Source organism: Spea bombifrons, chromosome 1, assembly GCF_027358695.1.
Source record: "Spea bombifrons isolate aSpeBom1 chromosome 1, aSpeBom1.2.pri, whole genome shotgun sequence".
Classification (NCBI taxonomy): Eukaryota; Metazoa; Chordata; class Amphibia; order Anura; family Pelobatidae; genus Spea; species Spea bombifrons.
Window position 1 is genome coordinate 64,163,189 of NC_071087.1, and position 23,002 is coordinate 64,186,190.

At 38.6% G+C, this 23,002-nt stretch overlaps 1 protein-coding gene and 1 pseudogene across 2 annotated transcripts in view; both read left to right on the forward strand.

Moving 5' to 3' along the window:
• The window catches only part of TNKS (tankyrase), a 104,185-nt gene that overhangs the window by 43,246 nt on the left and 37,937 nt on the right, over positions 1-23,002 (forward strand). For both annotated transcript variants that reach the window (XM_053462743.1, XM_053462752.1), the window contains exons 4-6: positions 4,224-4,260; positions 5,836-5,911; positions 21,846-21,940. In XM_053462743.1, the coding sequence (XP_053318718.1) occupies positions 4,224-4,260; positions 5,836-5,911; positions 21,846-21,940 (208 nt within the window). The remainder of the gene's footprint in view (positions 1-4,223; positions 4,261-5,835; positions 5,912-21,845; positions 21,941-23,002) is intronic.
• LOC128468630 (uncharacterized) lies at positions 22,157-22,271 on the forward strand (annotated as a pseudogene).

The following is a 23,002-nucleotide window of genomic DNA, read 5'->3' on the forward strand; positions in this document are numbered from 1 at the left end:
AACTGCTGCAGGGAACAATGTAACACAGCCAGAACACCTCGATCCTTTAACAGAACTCTATATAACTACGCTTAGACATAACGTTATTTGGAAATATAGCATAAGGTAAACAGAAGAGGTTGCTTTTCACAACCTTTCCTGTTACAGATTGTACAGATGTACAATTGTAAGCTCGTGAGCGGGATCCTCCGAATCCCCCCAATCCTGCCAGGAACTAAACGTGTAAAAGTACCATCATCAAGATGGCGGCTCTTGGGCAGGGTTCTCAACTACAGACGTGTCTGTTCTAATGTATATTTGTTATGTTTGTGTTAACTTCCCAATTTAACCCCTTAAGGACAATAGGGGTTTTTACTCGTAGTATATTGTGGGACAATGGCTCTTTTAACATTTTTCGGTGTTACTGTTTAGCTGTGATTTTCTTCTCTCTCATTTCGTGCTCCCACACATATTATATATTGTTTTTTTCAGGACAAACAGGGCTTTCTTTAGATACCATTCATTTTATCATATCATCTAATTTACTATAAAAAAAATGATAAAATATGGGGATTTTTTGTTAAAAAATTACTTTTTCTCACTTTTTAAACAGAAAACTTTTACTCATCTGCAAAAACGAATGAAAAAACCTGCTAAATAGATTCTACTATTTGTCCTGAGTTTAGAAATACCCAATGTTTTTATGTTTTTTTGCTTTTTTCTGCACGTTATGGGGCAATAAGTACAGGTAGCGTTTTGCCATTTCAAAACCTTTTTTTCCAAATCTGGTAATTCTTCCCCCATGTGCCATTTCAGGTATCTTTGAAGCCGGCCAATGAAATTTACCCCATCAAATCATATATTTTTAAAAACTAGACACCCCAAGGTATTTGAAATGCTGGTATTTTAACCCTTTCAATGCACTAATTTTACCACTACCCTTTGTGAAACTTTATGGTAGTAGTTCTTTTTGTATTTTTTTCACACATGTTGTATAAATTTATCGCTCCTGGTATATGTCCGTGTCACACAACACCCCAATATGTGTTCAGTAACATCTCCTGAGCGCAGTGATACCCCCCATGCATGGGTTTGTAGGGTTATTTGGGAGGTAAAAGGCCGCCTTTGTGAGGTGTGTATTTTTTTGCCATTTACACATCTGCCCCATGTCCCATATTTGGGACATCTTTGAACCCGGCCAATTCAATTTACCCCATCAAATCATATATTTTTTAATACTAGACACCCTATGGGCATTTGTAATGCCAATATTTTAACTATTTCCATGATGGAATTTTTGTAAAGATAAAAAATTTTAGGACTTGCTTATTAAAAACTTTTTTTTTTTTTTTTTGCTGACAGTGGGGATTTTTACATGTTACCATATTTTTAACATTTTTTTTAAACATTTTTGACCATTTTTTTTAATAATTTTTTTTTTTTTTTTTTTTTTTTTTACACTATTAGTGAGCTGGGCTCCATTGACCTTGCATGGTTGGATGCAGTACCTGCATTCAACCTGCAGGAGGAGCTCGAGAGTTCTCAAGAGGGTCTGGATAGACCCTCTGTGAACTCAATTCTCTTGTTAATGCCATCCTGTGAATGACGGCAACGTCATTCACAGGATGGCACTTGTGGTTGCTCCTCGGAGCAATCACAAGGCGATCGGGGGTCGGGGGGTAGTGTTGCTACATGCCTCGATACTGAGGCATGTCAGCAACACAGTTTATGCTTAGGAAGCGATTCCGATCGCTTCCTAAGCAGTTTTAGCCGGGCGCCGCCGCGATCTTTGATGATCGGTGCGGCGGTGGCCATTTTTCCTCCGGGGAGGGCTGCCGAGGGCTGCCCTCCCCGGATCCACGGTCAGCCTCACTTGTGAGGCTTCCGTGGATGCTGCAAAGCCGCCGATCGCGGCGATGCAGCTATTTAACGGCAGCCCGTACATGTACGGGCATTGTCGTTAACCCGTTGCACGGCAACCCCGTACATGTACGGGGATTGTCGTTAAGGGGTTAAGTTGTGCAGCGCTGCAGAATTTGTTGCTGCTTAATAAATAAAAGATAATAAAAAATAACAGAGCAATTATAATGGATAAAAAGACCGTGGCATAGCTTTATTTGTTTGAAATGGCCAGAGGGACATGTTGGTTGCAGGCCATGTGGCTAGTAGGGCAGGGGCTTTAGCAGGACTCCGTGGCCTATTGTTTGTTTATGTAACTGATTAAGGCATTTATAAGATGAAGAATTCATTTGTGTACCCAGTGTGTTATAGCCTTTTCTGTCGTTTCCAGGCACACGTTATTTTTTTGAGTTTGGTATACTCATACTGAGTGCTACAAAAGAGGGGACATCAGCAGGGACAGAAGATGTTGTGCAATTATGGTTTGGTAGATGTTGCGTTAAACATGTAATCTCCCTGATATCTCCTGCCAATACCTAATTGACAAAATCATGCAAAGCAAAATGTAGAGCGACATTTTAAGCCTCTTTACATCCACAGGGAGAATAATTTAATAGGCAACACCACCCATTTTGCCAAGTTGGTGTATATTGTGTATTTTTCATAATATTTGTATGTGGGCCTCACTGCCACAGGTGATACTGATCTAACTGACAGTTAATACAATAATGAACTAGTTATTGGTTGTAAGTGAAGCTGGAAAGAGACCCCATTAACAAAGTTTTTCTGGGTGTCTCAGCCTTTTGTGTTTGAGTTCTCTGTAGGAAGACTTAGCAATTTGAGTTCATTTGACCTCTCAAGCCAGTTGTCCATGGTTTCAAATCAAAGGTCCAGCTTTTATGTAGTTTAGGACATATGAGTAAAATTCCCTTATTCTCATTGCCACATTAAAGTAAAAAAATAATGATGCTGTCACTTGCTAATTACGTATAAATGTGATTTGTATACAGAATTATTTTTAGCTTACCACATAAAAATTACTATGAAACATAAGCATTTAAGAACCTTATCCAGACACAAAATAGTGTCGTTATTAAGAATACGTGTCCAGTTTTATGTGTAAGTGTGGTCCATATGGCTTTATACTAATGGACTTATTTTTATTAAATATATATGTCTGTATAATGGGGAAATAAATGTCTTTCCGTGGTATGGTAAGCTCCAATGATTTTGTTAGAAATTATAGTGATTGCCTTGTTTTTCTGTTAGCTGTTAAAAGTGAATTCATTAATGTACATCTTGAAAGAACAGCTATATTTCCATTAAAATAACATTAAACGCATCAGAAATGCAATGCAGGCATTGTTAATGTTGTAAATGAATATTGGAACCGTAAACAGCTGATTTCTAACGGATTATCTTCATTATCTTCGGCAACCATCACTGTTCGCTAAGCAAAATTTAAGTTTAAAAGGCTGTTTGATCATTAGGTTATTTTTCAATTGTTACGCGGTTTAGGGTATAATATAATAATATATATATATATAAATAACCAGCACCCACACACACAGGTGCATGGCTCCTTCCTTAGAGAGAGAGAGAGAGAGAGAGGTTTTTTTGTTTGGCTTTTTTTCCCCTTTTATAACATTGTCACTGTCCATGTATATCACAGCTTGTTGGTGTCATGTCTCCCCGTGCATGACGTCTCCCATATTTTATTAGCCTGATTAGTTGCACAGACTGTCAACCTAGATAGAAATGGTTAAGCGCAAAAAAGGACTGCTAGTGAGAAAATCATCTCCTGCATGACTCCCAGCAGAGCAGCCCGTGTACACATGGCGAAGGGGTGGGGGGATCGATGTAACCGTAATTTGTACCATTTGAAGATGCTCGGTGGCTTCCTTTTGTCTGCGCGTTATCCTCTTCATGTGAATTCTGTGAGGGTAGCAGGGGGTGTGGGGGGGGGAGGTATTGATGAAGGATGCAAGGGGACATGTCTGTAACCATCATGCAATTATCAGAGGGGAATGTGTATCTGGACACACAATTTAGCTTTCATTGGCTGTCTAAAGAAAGCCATTTCATGGGAGGATTGGACAAGGAGCTGCGTCAATTTGCTGCCCGTCTCCAAGGCACTGATGATGCTGCCTTTACAATCTGGCTAACGTCACTGCTTCATCACCCAGCCTGGGTGTGGGCTTTTTTTTTTCCTCTCTCCCCATTTTTCTCTCCTCCTTTTTTCCCTTCATTCTCTGTGTCTGTGTTTTATTTTGTCCTTTGCTTCCTTGTGTATTTCTGGCTCTGCCTGTTCAATGCTAACAGCATGATATTTTGCAATCATTTAGGTGAATACAAGAAGGACGAACTCCTGGAAGCAGCCAGGTGAGTGCTGTTTAAATTTCCATTTTTTTTTCAATTTGAGAAGATGGGGAGTAATAACAGAACATACGAGGGGCACAATAAGAGAATTCAGGCTTCCAATTGCATTGCAGTGTTATTGTTTTGTTGGTGCTCACTTACACACTCCACAGCTGGCCAAGTTCATTAATATGGATCTTTGCAGACTGGCTTTTAACCAAAACACTCCGGATATGCTGGCATTTATATTAACCCTCTGTTAAAATAAAAAATAAATAAATAAAAGAACGATAGAAAAAAAGCCACAAAAACCCTTTGCTCATTTGTCATTTAATTTCCCTGTTTATGTACAATGAAAAGCTGCCACATTCCATAGAGATCTCCCATAAAAAATAAGATAGAATCCTTGATATACCCACTTTCTGTCTTTGTTTGTTGTATGATTTTGTGTACAATCAATTTGGTCCATGATTTCATAATAGTAATCATGCATGGAAGTCTAATATTTAAAATATATATATACATTTACAAACAATGAAACAATATTGCAATTTCAATACACTATATTTTAAACAATGCAAATTAAAATTACATGTATTTCTGTGTGTGCGCATATATATATATATATATATATATATATATATATATATATATATATATATATATATACATACATACATACGTATTATATATATATATATATATATATATATATATATATATAATGTATGTATGTGTGTGTTTAATGCCCTTGATCTTTGTACAGATGTTTATTCCTTTCTGAGCACCTGCTGTGTTAATAAATATTTCTCCTTGATTATATGTCCATTCTCATTTGTGGAAAAAATATCTCCACAGGGGAAATATTACTGTCTGTGATAGACAACAGGTATTGATGTCTAATACAATCCAGGTGTGTGAGGATACAGCAAAAAAAAAATAAAAAATCCCATAGTTGGTTACCCAAGCTAGAGGGCATAGCAAGGCCATATTAGAAGGCTATTCATCTCAGTTGCTGCATATTAACCCGAGCACCAGTAGAGTACTATGAATCGATTCATAAAGCTATACAGGGATAAGAACGAAGTAACACAATCATTTGTTGCTTCCAGTGCACAGTAGCTGCACATTATTAGCATTTACGGTATATTTATCATTTATAATTTTAATAGAGCCTGGGATTTATAATTTTTGGCATATTAAGAGACAAAACACACTGTGGGTATTGTTTTTTCTCCCCAGCCCCTGCTTCATTGATACTCCTATGTGCTGGAATGCACCGCAGCTATGTTCAAACAGTTTCAGCAGACGCTATGTACATGCACTTCATGGTCCAAGCACGGCCTCATACGCTGTAATGTAGCTGCTTAATATTGTGCCAATCACTACGCCACATGTCAAGAATAAAATCCCCAAACCATGCTAAAGTGCAAAGAGTTGTACACTCAGCAAAATGAAAGAGGTGTTGTAATATAATTGCATTGTATTCCTAAACATATTTAAATACACCATTTTATAGCCTTATTTGCATCTACAAACACTTCAATGAGTTAAGAGGAAGCTAATTTGTGTACCTTTTTGTGTTTTTTATATTTTCAGGAGTGGAAATGAAGAGAAACTTATGGCTTTATTAACACCTTTAAATGTGAACTGTCATGCCAGTGATGGACGCAAGGTAGGCCTGTATGCATTACTATTACTACAAAACATTGTTCGGCGCAAATCACCTCGTGTATGTTTTCACTGTTAACTGTTTAATAGTTTTATAGTATATGTATAATTGGTACGTTTCGGTGTACGCTCAGCCCTATTACTCCAACAGAGATTCAGTTATATTATATTGGGAGCAGCTCGATGTATTGATTCAACTAGCAGATGTGGGGAGAGAAAAACGTTCTTATGTGAGAAGTATAACCTATCCCCTTTCTAAACATGTTTAGAAGATGTCCCTGTCTGCCCACCAGAATGATCAATACTTTGTTAAGCATTGCTTTCCCTTTAAGGTGACTCTCTGGCTCTCTGTATTGTTGTGAGCACTATTTAACAAAATCCATTTTATGTTATTAAATATTGCTAGGACGGCTTTCCAGTCTTGGTTTTTATTTTATGTTTTTATATGTATTTTCTACAAAGCTCAGACAGACTAATACAAACAAGATATTTGCTTTCTTGTCAGTTAAAATACTTTGCTCAGGGCAAAATGCCTAAAAAATTTTTTGTTTCTATCCAAGTGATTCTTTTGGAAAATACTACGTCTAAACCATTGGTGTGTGTTTTGGGGAGTACTTGCATGTTAACGGTATGAATCTCCTTAGTGTTCACAAAAATGGATAAGGTCATAAGCATGTTATTAAGATTACTCCGTGAATAGAAAATAGACTCAAAAACCACGTTAACGTTTGGAGTCCTAGTGAGCACTGCATTGCATTCATTTTCTGGACTTGGCGGCTATTACAGGCTCATTAGCTGACCTCTCCTACTTTGTTGTTTTGTCATGTGACAGGATAGGTCAGGGGGTGTCCAACATGCGGCCCTCCAGCTGCTGCAGGACTACATGGCATAAAAAATCCATAGCTAAAACTATATACTCTCGGAACCTTCTGTTATGGTATAAATAAGAAGACCACGTTTTGGTCTTCTTTTCTATGTTCTAGGTTGTCTTTTTATGTGCTTTAATTAGGAAACTCAGACCACTGATTTTTGCTTCATTGCATTACTTTAAGTTTCAAAAGGAAAAAAAAGATAGCTTTTGGCTCTCATGAATATCTTTTCGTGCCTCAAAAAAAATCCGTAGGTAGCATCTCAAGCGATTATTACTCGTGTATAGTGAAATTACTATTTCAATTTGACATGCCAAGTATCTGATAGCACTAATAAGCATTCTTGTCCCCTAGAAAATAATGTTAATTATATCAATACATAAAATATTTTTTCTTGTACAGATGTCATATGCATAGTTGCCAACCTTTAAAGCTGTAGGGACGCGTTGCCGCTAGGCAGTCTGAATACAGCATTTCACTTAGTCTGATTAGTGCTGCATAACAAGGAGCTGAATTCAAACTTGACAGATCAGGACGTATGAGTGCACTACTCATGCAAATTTATTTTAGCTTGTGCAATGATTTAATTTCATGCTGTTGCTCAGTGGGACCTTTTCAATATAAACAAATCTTCGAGTTGATGTTTTATGATCGATTTTTTTTTTTTTTTTTTTTGTACTTTGTTTTGTTTGTTGCTTGTGTTACATGCTATTCCTTTTACCCAGTTACTAGGATATTATTTAAGTTAATTTACTAGTTGTGTGCTGTAACTAAATGCTTATACAATATTTATATTTCAGTAAAAGGGCTTTTTGCACTTTTTTTTTTTTTGCATATATATATTTTTTTTAAACTAGGCTGCACCCTGGTTATAGGTGTAGATGCCAGACACGTTTAACCGGTTGACACATTTGTTGCCAACATGCAAATTCTGTCAGATTTCATCATTCTAACTTGTTGCAAGAGTCAGCCTGTGACTTCATTATGGCCCCTAAAAACTGGAAAGGTCATTGATTTTACAGATTGTTTGGCTTTCTGCCTTTTTTTTCCCCTCCAATGAAAAAGTGGGGATTTTCTGTACTTCAATATTTGTATGGTTCCTTGTTGCTTTTTTTGTGATCTGTACATCTACATTTTTCCTACTTTCTATACTGTAAAATGGGTCATACTGAAGAGCTCAGTGACATTAAACATAGGATGCCACCTTTTCTACTATTCAGTTCGTGGAATTTTTGCTCTCATCCGCTGTAAGTGCTATAACCGTGAAGTGGAAATGTCTAGGAGTAACAGCTCTCCTATGGGTTTGGTGGATGCCAGGAGAACACTACGTACTGGAATGCATAATGTCAGCTGTAACGTTTCGTGTAGGAGAGATAATGACATTGGGCTGTTTTTCAGGGTTTGGGCTACCACCCCTTGGTTCCAGTGACAGGTCATGTTAATGCTACAGCATACAAAGACAATTTACACAATTGTTTGCTTCCAACTTTGTGGCACCAGTTTGAGGAAGGCCGTTTCCTGCTCCAGCGTGACTGTGCCTCTGTGATTAAAGCCAGGTCCAAACATGGTTTGACAGGTTTGGTGTGGCGGAACTTGAGTGTCCTACATACGGCCCTGGCTTTAACCTCATTGAACTTTGGCTTGAATTCAATCACCAATTGCGAGCTAGGCCTTCTTGTATAACAACATTGCCTGACCACACAAATGTTCTTTTGACGCACAAAATAATGCACTAGACTTTCTTTCAGGCAAAAAAAGTTTCATATATATCATAGATTCAGATTCTTTGCACAGTTTAGAAAGTAAAGTGAAACAATGCTTGGTTGCAAGTGAATCTGGCACTACGATACAGTAGCCATACTGATTCTGGCACTATACATATAAAAACTGACACTACGGTAATCACACAGACGCACTGACTCTGGCACTACAGTATGTATGTGTGTGTGTATATATGTATATATATATATATATATATATATATATGTGTGTGTGTGTGTGTGTGTGTATCTAAATGTAGCATTAGAAATCTTGTTATGTAACACATAAGCAGGATGTTGTCATTTAAACCCGAAATGCTCCTTTATTTCTGCTGTTTTGCATTTTTTGTAAGCACTAGGTAAAAAAATTGCAGATCTGCTAAAGATGAAACGGCCCTGTACCGTACAAATACCCTCCTGACCTCGGCTGCGTTTTATGCTATAAATTGTTAGGTCAAAAAGAAATGCAGAACTATAAAAATCACTTTACATTAATTTATCATACAATTATCAGTTTGTTTGTGCCAAGATGAATAGTGATATAGAATGTTCCAGAGCTGAAAAGACTGTTGACCATCTGCCGTAGTTTCTGTAAATAGGTAATCAGTATGGCAGCCTCCATAGCTGACAAACACAAAATATGTAGACTTCAGTTCAGCCTCTAGCAGAAATTAGCCTGTTACGCAAGGTAGAGTCTGCTCATATGCAAATATATATTTCACATTTTGATGACCTAATTACAAGAACAAAATAAAACATGTTACATGAAATTTATAGAAACTTTTCTTAACCTACGCAGTGCATTCTACACGAACACAAGCCTGGCTATGTGTAGATTTTGTGCTGGAAAGAGCATTCCAACTGAATACGTGGAAATAAACCAAAGGTAACGCTGAATGCCAAGCCCCCGTACGTAATAATGCAGCAGAGGGAGAGCAGGCAAATATTTGGAAATATAGATCATTTTGGCAGGTACTAATCACGGGTCACTGGTCTGGTTTTGAGAGGTGAAAGGTTTTCCCCAAAGAACTAACTTCAGAATCACCCACCCCTTCAGTTATTTATTTATTTTTAATATATGTTTTGTCTGACTGGTTATACCAATGTGTAGAACACTCCACCTCCATTTTCCTGGTGGCCGGATATTTTACATTTCCCGTGCATACAACCACTCCAACCAAATTAAACACTTCCCACAACGCTTACCGCTAACCTTCAGCTATATTCCACTCTGGAACCTTTTGCCTCTTGGGAGGGGACAGATACAGTTTGTGTAACCAACGTGTTATGTTGTTTTTACGAGCTTTGTATTTCTTAGAATATCTGATTAAATCTACATCCGATTTGCACATAATACCTTAAAATGTTTCATTTTAGTGATTTTCTATTTCACAACTGAAACAACAACAAACAAATTGCTACTTTTATAAAGAATATTTCCTCAAACGGTATAGCCCAAAGAGAAGAAGTAGACATCCATTATTGAGGGCTAAAAGTCTGCCTTTAATTTAGAAGTTGGATTCTTCTTGTATAGTATGTAATCAACACAGTGAAAATAAGTATTTTACGTGGCTCAGGCACATGCAGTTCAGCAATTGATTTTATTGGACACGAGCAGTTTTTCTATTTGTAGATAAGGAACTGGCCAATAAATTTAATCGTTCCTCTTGAGATTTACAAGGGCAGCGTGAAGCTCTTCGTAGCGATAGTTCGGCATATGTCATTTTGGTTATTGGAATTTAGCTTGCTGGGAATGCTACATTGATAATAAACCAACATTTTCGCTTGAGTATTTCACATAGAATCCCTTCTAATGTACATAATTTTTTTTTTTTGAAGCCCACCTCATGAGTATTGATGTCAGTTGCTAGTCATTTTGTGGTTTGCAAATTAGGGGAAAAAGTACATGCTTCCACGAAAGCTAAAGTTTGGATATATACACATTTTACTTTATTGTAAGAAATGCGTTTTCATTTTGTTTATTTTTGGGTTGAAAGATGAGAGGTAAAGGGAATGCATTCGGTTTTATCGCCTTATGAAAATGACATTTAGAACATTCAGGGCATAATATTTCGAAATAGATGAAGCTTACAACTATACACTTTGCTTGGTGTAAAATGTCAGCTGTTTAGATCTCTACAATTATTTGGTGTTCTGAGTAATGCGTAGCAAAAAAAATATTACTATTAATATAGTACTAATTAATTAGAGAAATTCTTATAAGATGGAGTCGTATTTTCTTCATCCTGCTCTAAAGGATATTGGATATGAAATGTGACCTGTGTGTCCTAGGCTAGGTAGTAGAAATAAGTACCGTATTTTCCGGCGTATAAGACGACTTTTTAACCTATGAAAATCTTCTCAAAAGTCGGGGGTTGTCTTGTAAGCCGGGTACTGAAACTTACCAAGCCGGAGAATCACGATTCCCCACGAAACTGTAGCGTATCTCTAGGGGAGGGTGAGCGGAGAAGCCGCCTGCCCATGGCCGATCTTCAGGGCTGCGCCGATGTAGGTGGAAGATCGTGATCTCCCCAACTAACCCTGATCACGACCTCCCTCTAACTAGCCCAACATTAGGGAGCTCGAGGTCTGGCACTTCAGACCTCGGCTTCCGTGCTCCCTAATCACTATGCGCCGGCTATTGATTCTAAGCACGGGGATGACGACATTTCCTGGCGCTCGGCATCAATTGCCGGCGCATAGTGATGAGGGAGCAGTAAAGCAGAGGTCTGAAATGACAGACCTCACGCTCCCACAACTGGATGGAAGATAGAAGATGAGAAAGGTGGGAGAAAGGGGTGTAAGTGCAGTGTATGTGTATATGTGTGTGTGTAAGGTCAGTGTATGTGTATGGTCAGGTGTGTGTAAGAGCAGTGTAGGTATTTGTGTGTTTGTAAGCTGGTGTGTGTGTTTATATATATATATATATATAATGTGTGTGTGTGTGTGTAAGAGCAGGGGTGTGTGGTGAGGGCAGTGTATAAATGTGTATGTATGGACAGGCGTATGTTAGTATGTGTAGATATATGTATATGTATATATATATATGTGTGTGTATGTATGTATGTCTTTGTATGGGCAGTGTATGTGTATGGACAGGTGTGTGTAAGGGCAGTGTATGTGTATATGTGTGTTTGTAAGCTGGTGTGTACGTGTATATGTTTGTAAAGGAAGGGGTGTGTGAGGGCAGTGTACGTCTATACATGTGTGTGGACAGGCATATGTTAAGGAGAGCTGACCCACCCAAGCCAAGCAGGCTTTGTGTACAACAACCAGCCAATCACCGGTAAGGTACATCGCTTGCCCTGATTGGCTGGTTGTTATATACTGAGTAGAGGGGTAGTCTTATATGGCGAGTATAGCCCAAACTCTATATTTTAACTGGAAAAGTTGTGGGTCGTCTTATACGCCCAGTTGTCTTATACGCCAGACAATACGGTACCTTGTTATACATGCATTGCATGTTTCAGTCATATTTTTATGAAGTCATCTTTTTTTTGGGGGGGGGCTTAATAACTATCTGTTAGAAAGAGATTTCCCATTGCAGTATTCACCCCCTTGGCATTTTGTTGCATTACAACCTGGAATTAAAATGAATTTGTTGGGAGTTTGTATTGTTTGATGTATACAACACTTTTTCACTATAAAAAAAAAAAAAAAAAAAAAACTTAGCATCTTCGAACCATGAAATAAGACAACCCCCCCCAGAAAACTGCGTAACTGTTCACCCCCTAAAGTCAATACTTTGTAGTAGAGGACTGCATTGGGGGGCGGGTCCCGCGGGAAAACTTGCGGGCGGTCTTTCTGGGGCCGCGGGCGGGAGCGGGCGGTCAGCCACTGTATCTGCGGGTCCCGGTAATCCCTATCTTGCTCCGCCCATGAACAAGGCGGAGTCACGTGAAGTGACGTCACTTCCTGTGACTCCGCCTTGTTCCTGGGCGGAGCAAGAGAAGAGACGCTGTGAGGGAACAACTCGAGGGCAGCCTTGCGGGACTGCGCGGGAAATCAGGTAAGGAAGCGGGCGTGATTGGCCACAAATGTGGCGGGAGCGGGCGGGATTGGCCACAAATGTGGCGGGAGCGGAACACCCACACTGCGGGAGCGGGATTCAAAACAGTGGGAGCGGGATTCAAAAAGCAGTCCCGCGCAGGGCTCTACTTTGTAGAACCACCTTTTGCATCAATTACAGCTGCAAGTCTCTTGGGGTACGTCTCTATAAGTTTGGCACATCTAGCCACTTTTTGCACATTCTTTAAGCAAAACTGCTACATCTCCTTCAAGTTGGATGGGTTCTACTGGTGTACAGCAATCTTTAAGTCATACCACAATCGGATTGAGGTCTGGGCTTTGCCTAGGCCATTCCAAGACATTTAAATGTTTCCCCATAAACCACTTGAGTGTTGCTTTAGCAGTAAACTTAGAGTCATTGCCCTGCTGGATGGCGAACCTCTGTCCCAGTCTCAAATCTCTGGGAGACTGAAACAGGTTTCTCTCAAGAGTTTCCCTATATTTAGCCTTGAATCCTGACCAGTTTCCCATTCCGTGACGATGGAAAAACATCCCCACATCATGATGCTACCACCACCAGGCTTTACTATGAGGGTGGTGTGCTCGGGGTGATGAGAGGTTTTGGGTTTGTGTGTGGCGTTTCCCTTGATGGCCAAAAATCTCAATTTTAGTCTCATCTGATCAGTGTACCTTGTTCTATATATTTCGGGAGTCACCCACATGCCTTTTGAGAAATGACAAACATCTTTGAAAAAGCCCAGGTCTGTGGAGCGTACAGCTTAAAGCGGTCTTATGGACTGATACTCCAATCTCCGCTGTGGAGCGTTTCAGCTCCTTCAGAGTTATATTTGGTCTCTTTGTTGCCTCTCTGATCAAAGCCCTCCTTGCCTGGTCTGTGAGTTTTGGTGGATGGCCCTCTCTCGGCACGTCAGTTAATTGGTTGCACCAGATCTTTTAAGGGGCTTCATGGCAAAGGGGTGAGTACATATGTATGCACAGCTTTTCCTTTATTGTTTAGATTTATTTAAAGTTCTTTTTTACTTCACAATTTTGGACTATTTACAATAAAAAAAATCAACTTTAATTTTGAGTGCTAATGCAAAAAAATAGGAAAAATGCCAAGGGGCTAAATACCTTTACAAGGCACTATAACTTGCCACTGGTGTATTTTGTTTTGCATGTTCAGGTGCCTAGGTTTAAGGTAAACCTGAGTTTTATAAGACTTATCTTGTAAGTGCACTATAAGAAGTTCAGAGAACGTTTATCATCATGCTTCTGCTTACTGACAACCTATCACGCAGTGATATATTTAAGATGTTGCATTTGAGTGCTGTCTAAGATACTTAAAATTGAGCTAATTTGTATGAATGTGCCTTTAATTTTCAACTAACGCATCTCACTAGTCCCTTTTGTATTTTAAATGAAGGTGTGGTCGAAACACTAAACTCAATGAGGCGGTGGGGTCCACATGCTTTTGATCATCAACCAAAACAAGTCCGCTTCTCCTAATAGGGGACAGTAATTTAAAAAACAGGGAAAAACAGGAATTCGATGGCTGCACAATTCGGTATTTGGCAAGATTGACAAACACTATTAAAAAAATGAGAAGCTTTTAATTATGTATCCAGCATGTATTAAACGTTTGGTAACGGCATACCAATTAAAATGCAAGTAATATATGCTGGAAGTTAAACTACTTTCAAATTCCCTTCACTTCCTCTCCAGTGTATTGGAGATTGTGTTTAATCACAGAACAAGTTCAATTTTTGGTTGTTATTCAGGTAAAATGGAAAGGCTTTACTGTAATGGAACATTAAAAATAAAAAAATAAAATCAGAGTGGAAATTGCTTTGTGTACAGGGTGTGCAGGCTTTTGTTAAACTAGGGTAATTAGTGCTGCACATATTTTAGAAGAGTATTGGATCAGGACACGAAAAATGTTAAATTGCAGCTATAGCTGTCTTTAATAGTTTCCAAACCATTTTTTTTTTTACCTTTTTGTACCGCACAGCTATGGTAATAGAATATAATAGTTGCATTAGGTTTCTCTAGTATAATTAACTAAATGCTTTGCTGAAGGGCTGCATTGTGTATTTTAGATGCCGTAGCATCGGCTCCATCCCTTACCCTGGAGAATATAGTATAATTAACCTCCCTCCATCTATTTATGGGGTTCTGAGCCCCTGCCCACCTGTTTTATCATAACTACCTGTAATTTCCTTATACGGAATACTAAAATGTGTGTTATTCGTGCATTGTCAATTTTACAAACTATTTTTTGTAAATTGAAATATAGTATTTTTACTGTTGTGGAAGAACTGAACCCTTAATATGGAATATTTTGAATTAACCCCTTTTTCTTATGTACGTTTGTGCTCAAGTAGCAATACAGATACACATTGTCTTGTTTAGATAAAACGCCACCTTCTTCTTTGTCCTATACTTACATGTCAGTTTCCATGGAATCAATGTTGCCCTGGTAACCTGTACATGCATAATTGTAACTCAGAATATATTAAACCCTTTTTTTTAAATTTTTTTTACATTTCCTAATGTTAAGTCAGTTTCTGGTTGTGATCATATTCGGAAATCTTAAACATTTGTGAATGTTGATTTTCAAGAGATTCATACTGGCTTTTATATACAGTTGTGTGAAAAAGTGCACAGTCTTTGTATGGTTTTACGTATCAGGACATAACAATCTGTGTAAAAAACAAAAATGAGGTAAATACAACCTCAGATAAACAACACATGATGTATGACACCATGTCATGATATATTCAACAAAAATAAAGCCAAAATGGAGAAGCCATGTGTGACAAAACTATGGCTACAACTAATGATTATTTTCATCATAGATTAGTTGGCCAATTATTTTTTGGAATAATTGATTAATCGGATAAAAAGCAATATGCAATTTTTTGTTTAAAATAATTTAATGAACAAACTGGGTGTTAAAACAAACAGCAGAATCAGAAACTTAATTTACATTAACATGTGTCATTGTACTCTGTGCACACAACACTTTTATCTCTTTTTATCACAATGGCATTTCTCTAATTGCCTTCTTATTTTTACATGACATAATAAAAGCTATATTTTAAAGGTACAAGAACCCAAGCACAATACTTTTCAAACTAGGTTTTAATACCTAAAAAGGTTTTGCTAGTACATATTCACATGTAAACTATTTTTTCATATTTATTCAAAGCTATGATTGAGAAAAATGCATTTTCGTTTTTATTTCCTTTTTATTTGCGAACCTGCCCCCCTAATATGCCACTCTGCCAATGACCCCCCCCCCCGATGTACCAATGCATCCCCAGACTCCCCCGCCCATGCTCCAGACTCCCTGGTGTGTAGTGGGAGCAGCCAGTGGACTTCTGCGCGATACGTGTACTGTGTACAACCGATTGTACTGTCATGAACGTTAACATCTAACATGCTAATTGAGGCCTGTAGAGTCTAATATGTAACTATTGGGATTGTTTTGCAATTTCACTTCTGCATTAACTTTCTGGGATGCTCACTCCTGGGAAGGTTGGCATCTTGAATAATCTTTATCACTGTAGAATGATGGCCTTTAAAACCTTCCCAGATTGATGGTCAGCAACAATTGCTTTTCTAAATCATTGCTGATGTCTTTCTTCCTTGACATTGTGTTGACACACAGCTGAATGCTCCAGACCAGCACACTGCTAAAACTTCAGCCTTTATAGACATAGTCATATTTGTTAATGATCAATTAATGAAGGACATTTGATTAACGGCACCTGTCTGCTACTTAGCGTCTCAATTCCTATGGAAACAGTAAGGGTGTACTTAGTTTTTCACACAAGGCTTCTGCATTTTGGCTTTATTTTTGTTGACTAAATAAGGACACAGTCTAGTATGTATAGTATTTGTTTTTGTTCATCTGAGGTTATATTTACATAATTGTTAGCGCTGCTAAGGAACAGATGAGTATGTCCTGATATGTAAAAGCATAGAATTCAATTTTTATTTTTTTTTCCCACACGACTGCTGTACAGTCTGAGTTGACGGGACTATATTTAAAATCAGTTGCTGCTCTGTTATGTCTTGTTGGATTGGGAGCCATTCATCCTATCGGGCAATAGGGCAACTGGCTTCAAGTCATTTGGCTTCATCTGTGTTTCTGCTGAATGCTGATTCTCAAGAAGGCTGGTATATCAGTTTTCTGTATGAAAACGGTGGTTTTATGAAGTTTAAAAAGCTTTTTTTTATTAGAAGGAAAACAAATTTAGTTTTTTTTCTAACAAAAATAAATAATAATCGGTTCCATTTATGTGAGTATTTTGAATTGGTAATACAGCTTACCTGCAAAAAAATCTTATCTTTTATATGTGTATGTGAAATTAGAAATCATTCTTGAGAGAAACTTTATTGGTAGCACTAAAATGCCTGAGTTTAGTCTATCCATTTTCCAGTAATGTTTAGTTTTATCTTTATTAAACTGCACAAAAAGTATTATTATATTGGTACTTTGTAAAGTAATATTTAAGGCACTTGTGGTTCAGCATTTAGAAGAATAAGATCTGGAGCCACGTAGGCTTTCAAGTCATGTGAGCCTTATTCCCTTCACCGATAACCTCTTGCTGCAGTTAGAGCATGGCTTACCCTGCCTAGTGAAAAGTCCAGACAGGGTAATTTCACTAAGGTATTCCTACATATTTATTTATGCATTATGCAGGGTCAGCTCAGCCCTTCATAATGGAGTGAAGTGAGAGAAGTGTAAGCTATTCTGCCAACTCTCCCTTTAGTGAATAAATCACTTAAAATTGCTCCAGTTTCCCTTAGTAAATATATGTCCTGTAAAGTCCGGCTATGAAACATGATTAATTTTCACAAATTTTGCCATTTCCCTCAATATCTGCTGCCTATGCATAATTGCCTTCATTGTATATGTAGTGTAGGCTCATGTGGATTTAAATAAATTCTGTCCCTTGAAGAGTATGGTCATAACCTCACAGAAGCTCTTTAAGAATGAGAGAAGTGCCAAAATGAATCTTTTATCTAGAAAAATTCCATTCTTCTGAGTGCCTCTACAGTCGCAGAAAATAAGCTATTGGCTAAAGGAATTGCTCCTGTAGCTCACTGACTTGACAGATAATGTCAAGCAGCTATTGATATCCCTTTTCTGCATGTTGATTTCAAAGCCAGTGACTGGAAAGAAAGTGGGGAAGATGTACTGTATTCCAACCGTCTTCACTCTCTGCTTCAGATTATTGTTTAAAGTATTGTGTGGCTAGACACCAGTATTTTAAATATACCATATTTGCTCAATTATAAGACAGCCCCCCCAAAATTGGAATATTAATTTAGAAAAAAACAGAAAAGGCCAGGATATAAGACTACCCTAGTCTAAAAAAGTTTTACTAGTAAATATCACCGTATTGGCTCGGATATAGGCCGCCCCCGTACATAGGCTGCACCCTAAAAGTTTGGTGCTTTTTTAAAGAAATTTTTTTTTAATAGACATGCTGCCACTCTGCCCCCCCCGAGATATGCTGCCACTCTGCCCCCCCCCGAGATATGCTACCACTCTGCAGCCCCCCCCCCCCCCCGAGATATGCTGCCACTGTCGTCCAGCCTCCACTGTGCCGGCAACACTGGAAGTTGTATGCGCGTATTGCGTAGATGTCCCCCGCCGGACCCGCAAGACACCCGGGAGTCTGCTCTGGTAAGTCTTGGGGGCAGAGGTAAAACGCATCGTGCGAACGTTCACCGGCTGTGGCGATGCGGGTAAACAACCTCCGCTGCCTGCACGTCTGCACGTCTCGGATGCACTTAGACAACCTCCCGTGCCGGCACTCCCCCCGTGGGAAGTGCTGGCAGGGGAGGCTGTCTGAGCGTATCAGAGAGTAGGATGAAGGTCCCCTGCACTGCTGCGGGGGATCTGTATCCTAACCCTGCTGCCTGCCCGGCGAAAGACTTAAAGTGTGGGGGGGAAAGTGCGGCCTTTATTCGGGCCAATACGGTAATTCACATGTAACCTATTTTTTCAGATTTAAAAGAAAACTGATTGAGAAAAATTATTTTTTGTTTCCTTTTATTTTTTACTGTCCCAGTTATGCACATCTACCCCCAGATATGCCTTATACACCCCTATAATGCAACTCTGCGCCCCAGATATGCCTTATACACACATGTATACCACTCTGCCTCCCCGACATCCCTTTTAACCCCCCTATTTGCCCCCCTCCAGATATGCCTTTTAACCCCTTATATGCCACTCTTCCTCCAGAAAACATAATGGTTTTTCTGGAAAAACAAACTCCCTGTAGTTGCTGCTGTTCTCTTTATTTCTGAACTGCTGAACTGCTGTAGATGCCTAGAGGGTCTCAGTCATTGAACTGTAGTATTGACGCTATTGTGAAAACAAAATCAATATCAAAGCAAAATTCATCTTCAACTACTACCTTCAACTATTTTTTGTTTAAACTTCAGCCAGCAATATTTCATAGATACTATAGAAATGATTTTACATTGTTTTAGACATTATTTCTGATTCATGTATTTCTCTTATAGTTTATCCGATCATTTGTATTAATCACACTGCAGTTTGAAAGATAAGTGCCTTTAGTCCAGCAGCTAGATTATTGTCCTGAGTTGGTAAATTACATCTGTCTTACCATTGATCAAAAAAATAGAATACTGGATGGAAAGTATCAGTGGCTTACCTCCAAAGCTGCTTTGCGATTTATTATTACTATAATTTAGTGTATTCCATTGCAATTTACTGAAATGACCTTGCTGTGAATGCAGGTGAATATCCCAGTAGGATGTCATCTTGATACATATAAACACTATGTTTTGAAAAATATGAATTTCAGCTTCTGTTTTGAAAATGTAAAAGAGTTAACTTACCTCTTAATTTTTAAATTTGAGGATTTACGGTCTCTGAGGGTTATTGAAAAGCGTAGCCATAAACTGTAAAATCGACACTAATATGCAGTGCCACTGAGCTGCCTCTGCGTTGGTCCTGGTTTACAGTTTAAACCCCTATTAAACATATACCCTTTTTATTCTGTAATTTTAAAGTATACCTACATACATATTGCCTCATATTGCACATTTCTGCTTTTTCTTACGACTATATTTCTTTCATCTATAATGTATAAATGTACTTAAAGTAAAAAAAACAACGATCCAGTAGCTCTCCTAGAGTATATTTGCTAAGTAATCCATATACTATGTTGTAACATATGTATTGTTCCCAGTTAGCAGCTTTTCCTTGAAATTCTAGTCTACAACTTGTCAGATCTGTAGTACCTTTTATGAAGAAGGGGAAAAAAATGTAAAAGGAACAACTGCCATCTGTTTAATGGCAATGCTAAGCTAAACATGCTGACAGATATTTTACTGTAATAGTTTATGAGGTTTTTATATATCTTTTTTATGCTGAGAATCATGGTTCAGCTATGTCTGACAGAATATCACTTTATCATGTTTCTGTGGTATGGGCAGTGGTATGCTGCTGTCACGGTTAGACTGATGACTACAAACTACTTAGTAGGTCCAGGAATACAACACCCAACTAAAAACACAAGATTAATGCAAATGCACCAGCTCCTACTTTAGTAGGAGAGTTGAACATTTCAACTAAGATGTTACAATACGTTTTGAAAGGAGATGGCCCTTTAAGTATCTTCAATTAGTTGAGCCCTGCACAATGCACAGATAATATCGGATGAATACTTTAGCATTATCACAATTAATAGTTGTGCTCAAAAGAATTGGTATTATATATGGACCATTTTAAAACAAAACATTCATATATCACATTGATTCATATTCAGCTGTAGGTTATAACAGAATTGCGCAACCATAAAGCAAAACATGGCAACAAAGAAAAAAAAAATGAAATAACCCCTGTTCAAAGGGCTGCATACCCTTAGTTCTTAATACTGTGTATTTCTCCCTAGAACATAAATGACAGCATGCAGTCTTTTGTAATAGTTGTCTGAGGACCCAAATTCTTGCAGCTGGTATAGCTGCCCATTCATCGTAGCAAAATGCCTCCAGGTCATGCAAAATCTTTGGTCGTCTTGCATGAACCACCCATTTGAGATTGCCCCAGAGTGGCTTGATGATGTTAAGGTCAGGAGACTGATGGCCACTCCAGAACCTTAACCTTTTCTGCTGTAACCACTGGGACAATCAACTTAGCCTTATGCTTAGGGTCATTGTCATGCTGAAAAGTCCAAGAGTATCCCATGCGCAGCTTTTGTGTGGAACTCGACTATACAGCTAATTTTTGCTCACCATCTCTTTCCAGAGCAGCCTGTATTTCTCATAAGGTTACCTGTGGGTTTTTCTTTTGTGTCCAAGACAATTCTTCTGGCAGTTGTGTCAATTGTGTCAATGTTTATTATCGATTAGTTGAATCTATTTTATCGAATATAAGATGAGGGTTTTTTCAGAGCAAATGCTCCGAAAAATACTGCTCGTCGTATAGCGACTATAACACTAGGATCCAGATCCTCTGCAGCGTTGCAGGAAACCTTGTATCCCCTCTCTAGCACCCGGTGGATGTCTGCGTGAGTAGACAACCTCCGCAGCTGCTGGCACTCAGGCTTCTATGATGGACCCCCGGAAGAACACGTCACGCGGCTCTCCACCATAGAAGTCCCCAGCGGTAGTGCCGGCATCAGCAGAGGTTGTCTACTCACATTGTGCAGGCATTCATCGGCTGCCAGAGAGGAACATCCCCCGCAGCGCTGCAAGGGACCTGGATCTTCCCCTCTGGCAGCCGGTGGGCAATGCGTGCAGACATCCTCTGCCACTGCCTGACACTTCCACCGGGGCTTCTATGACCAGGAACACCCCACAAGTGCTGCAGCTTTGGAGATGCTCTGACCCAGTCATCTAGCCATCACGATTTGGCCCTTGTCAAAGTCGCGCCAATCCCTACTCTTGCACATTTTTCCTATTTCTACTATGAGAACTGAATGTTCACTTCCTGCTGATAACAAGATTATCAGTGTTATTTATGTCACCTGCCAGTGGTCATAATATTATGGCTGATCGATGTGTATATTATGTATATGTATATATACATACCAAATAGGTTAAAATCATATTCACATGTCCTTCACCTTGTATTCATTTATATTTTAGCGTACCACCAACTTGTATTTTGATTAATCTGGCTTTCATTATACTATTTTTTATTGATATACCTTTGTATATGGAAGCAAGACAGGTAGTGGGTTCTTCTGCATATTGTTAAAAATAGTAAATATACTTGGAAATAAAAATTTACCATTTTGTTTTTTAGTCTACACCACTACACCTCGCAGCCGGCTATAACAGAGTTCGAATTGTCCAGCTTCTGCTCCAACATGGTGCTGATGTTCATGCGAAAGACAAAGGGTATGTTGAAAGTTAAGGATTAAATGTGACAACTTTTATCTGTAAGAATATCCAAACTTTATAATGATTTTCAGAGGTTTATCGCTATACCATGAGACTAAGACTTCATTAGTTTACCTCGCAGAGAGGAACCTTGTCAATCATAGCATTGAATTAAACATCCAAAAAAGAAATTGTAACAAAGCAGAGTTACTCTATTTTAAAAGCATTGGTGTTTTGTTAAGTTGACATAGAGACAGCACTTCCCTTGAGAAGGATGGAATATGTTTCTTGTGACCTTTGCAACACACACAGGGTCGAGGTATACGTCAGTCTCAGACCATTGGCATATTTTGTGTTGTTAAGCATCACCAAGGGACCACTGAGAAAATGATAGATTGAGACAACTCAATTGTAAATGTCATATTTATTTTTTAATTTGCTAATACAGGTATTGGGACACCTGATCATTACACCAAGAGGGACTTTTATGACATCTCATTCTAAATACATAGATATTAATACGTAGTTGGTCCTGCTTTGCAGCTATCCACTCCTCTTGGAGGGGGTTCCTTGAGATTTTGGAGCGTTTCTGTGGAATATTTTGTCCATTATCCTGTAGAACATTTGAGGTCAGTTGCTGAGGTTGAATTAGAAGGCCTGGCTCTCAATCTCCATTATAATTCATCTCAAAGGTGTTCAATGGGGTTAAGGTCAGGGCTTTGTGTGAGCCAGTCGAGTTCCTTCACACCAAACTCTGGATTAGATATCTTTATGGACCTTGCTTTGTTCACCGGGGCACAGTCAAGCTGGAACAGAAAAGGGCCAAATTGTTCACACAAAGTTGGACCCATAGCATTGTTCAAAATGTCTTGGTATGTGCCCTTTAGTGAATACAGTCCAGATAATATAATTTCATGCTGCCGGACCCCAAGTCTTCTACGCCTTCATTGGCTAAATGGAAAGTAAAAAGTGGATTAAATATGCCCTCATGATGTTGTAAATCATATAGCCTAATAGTTATATAGAAGTAACAGTGTTGTGATAACACTCATTTACTTATTACATTTTGACTTTTCAGGG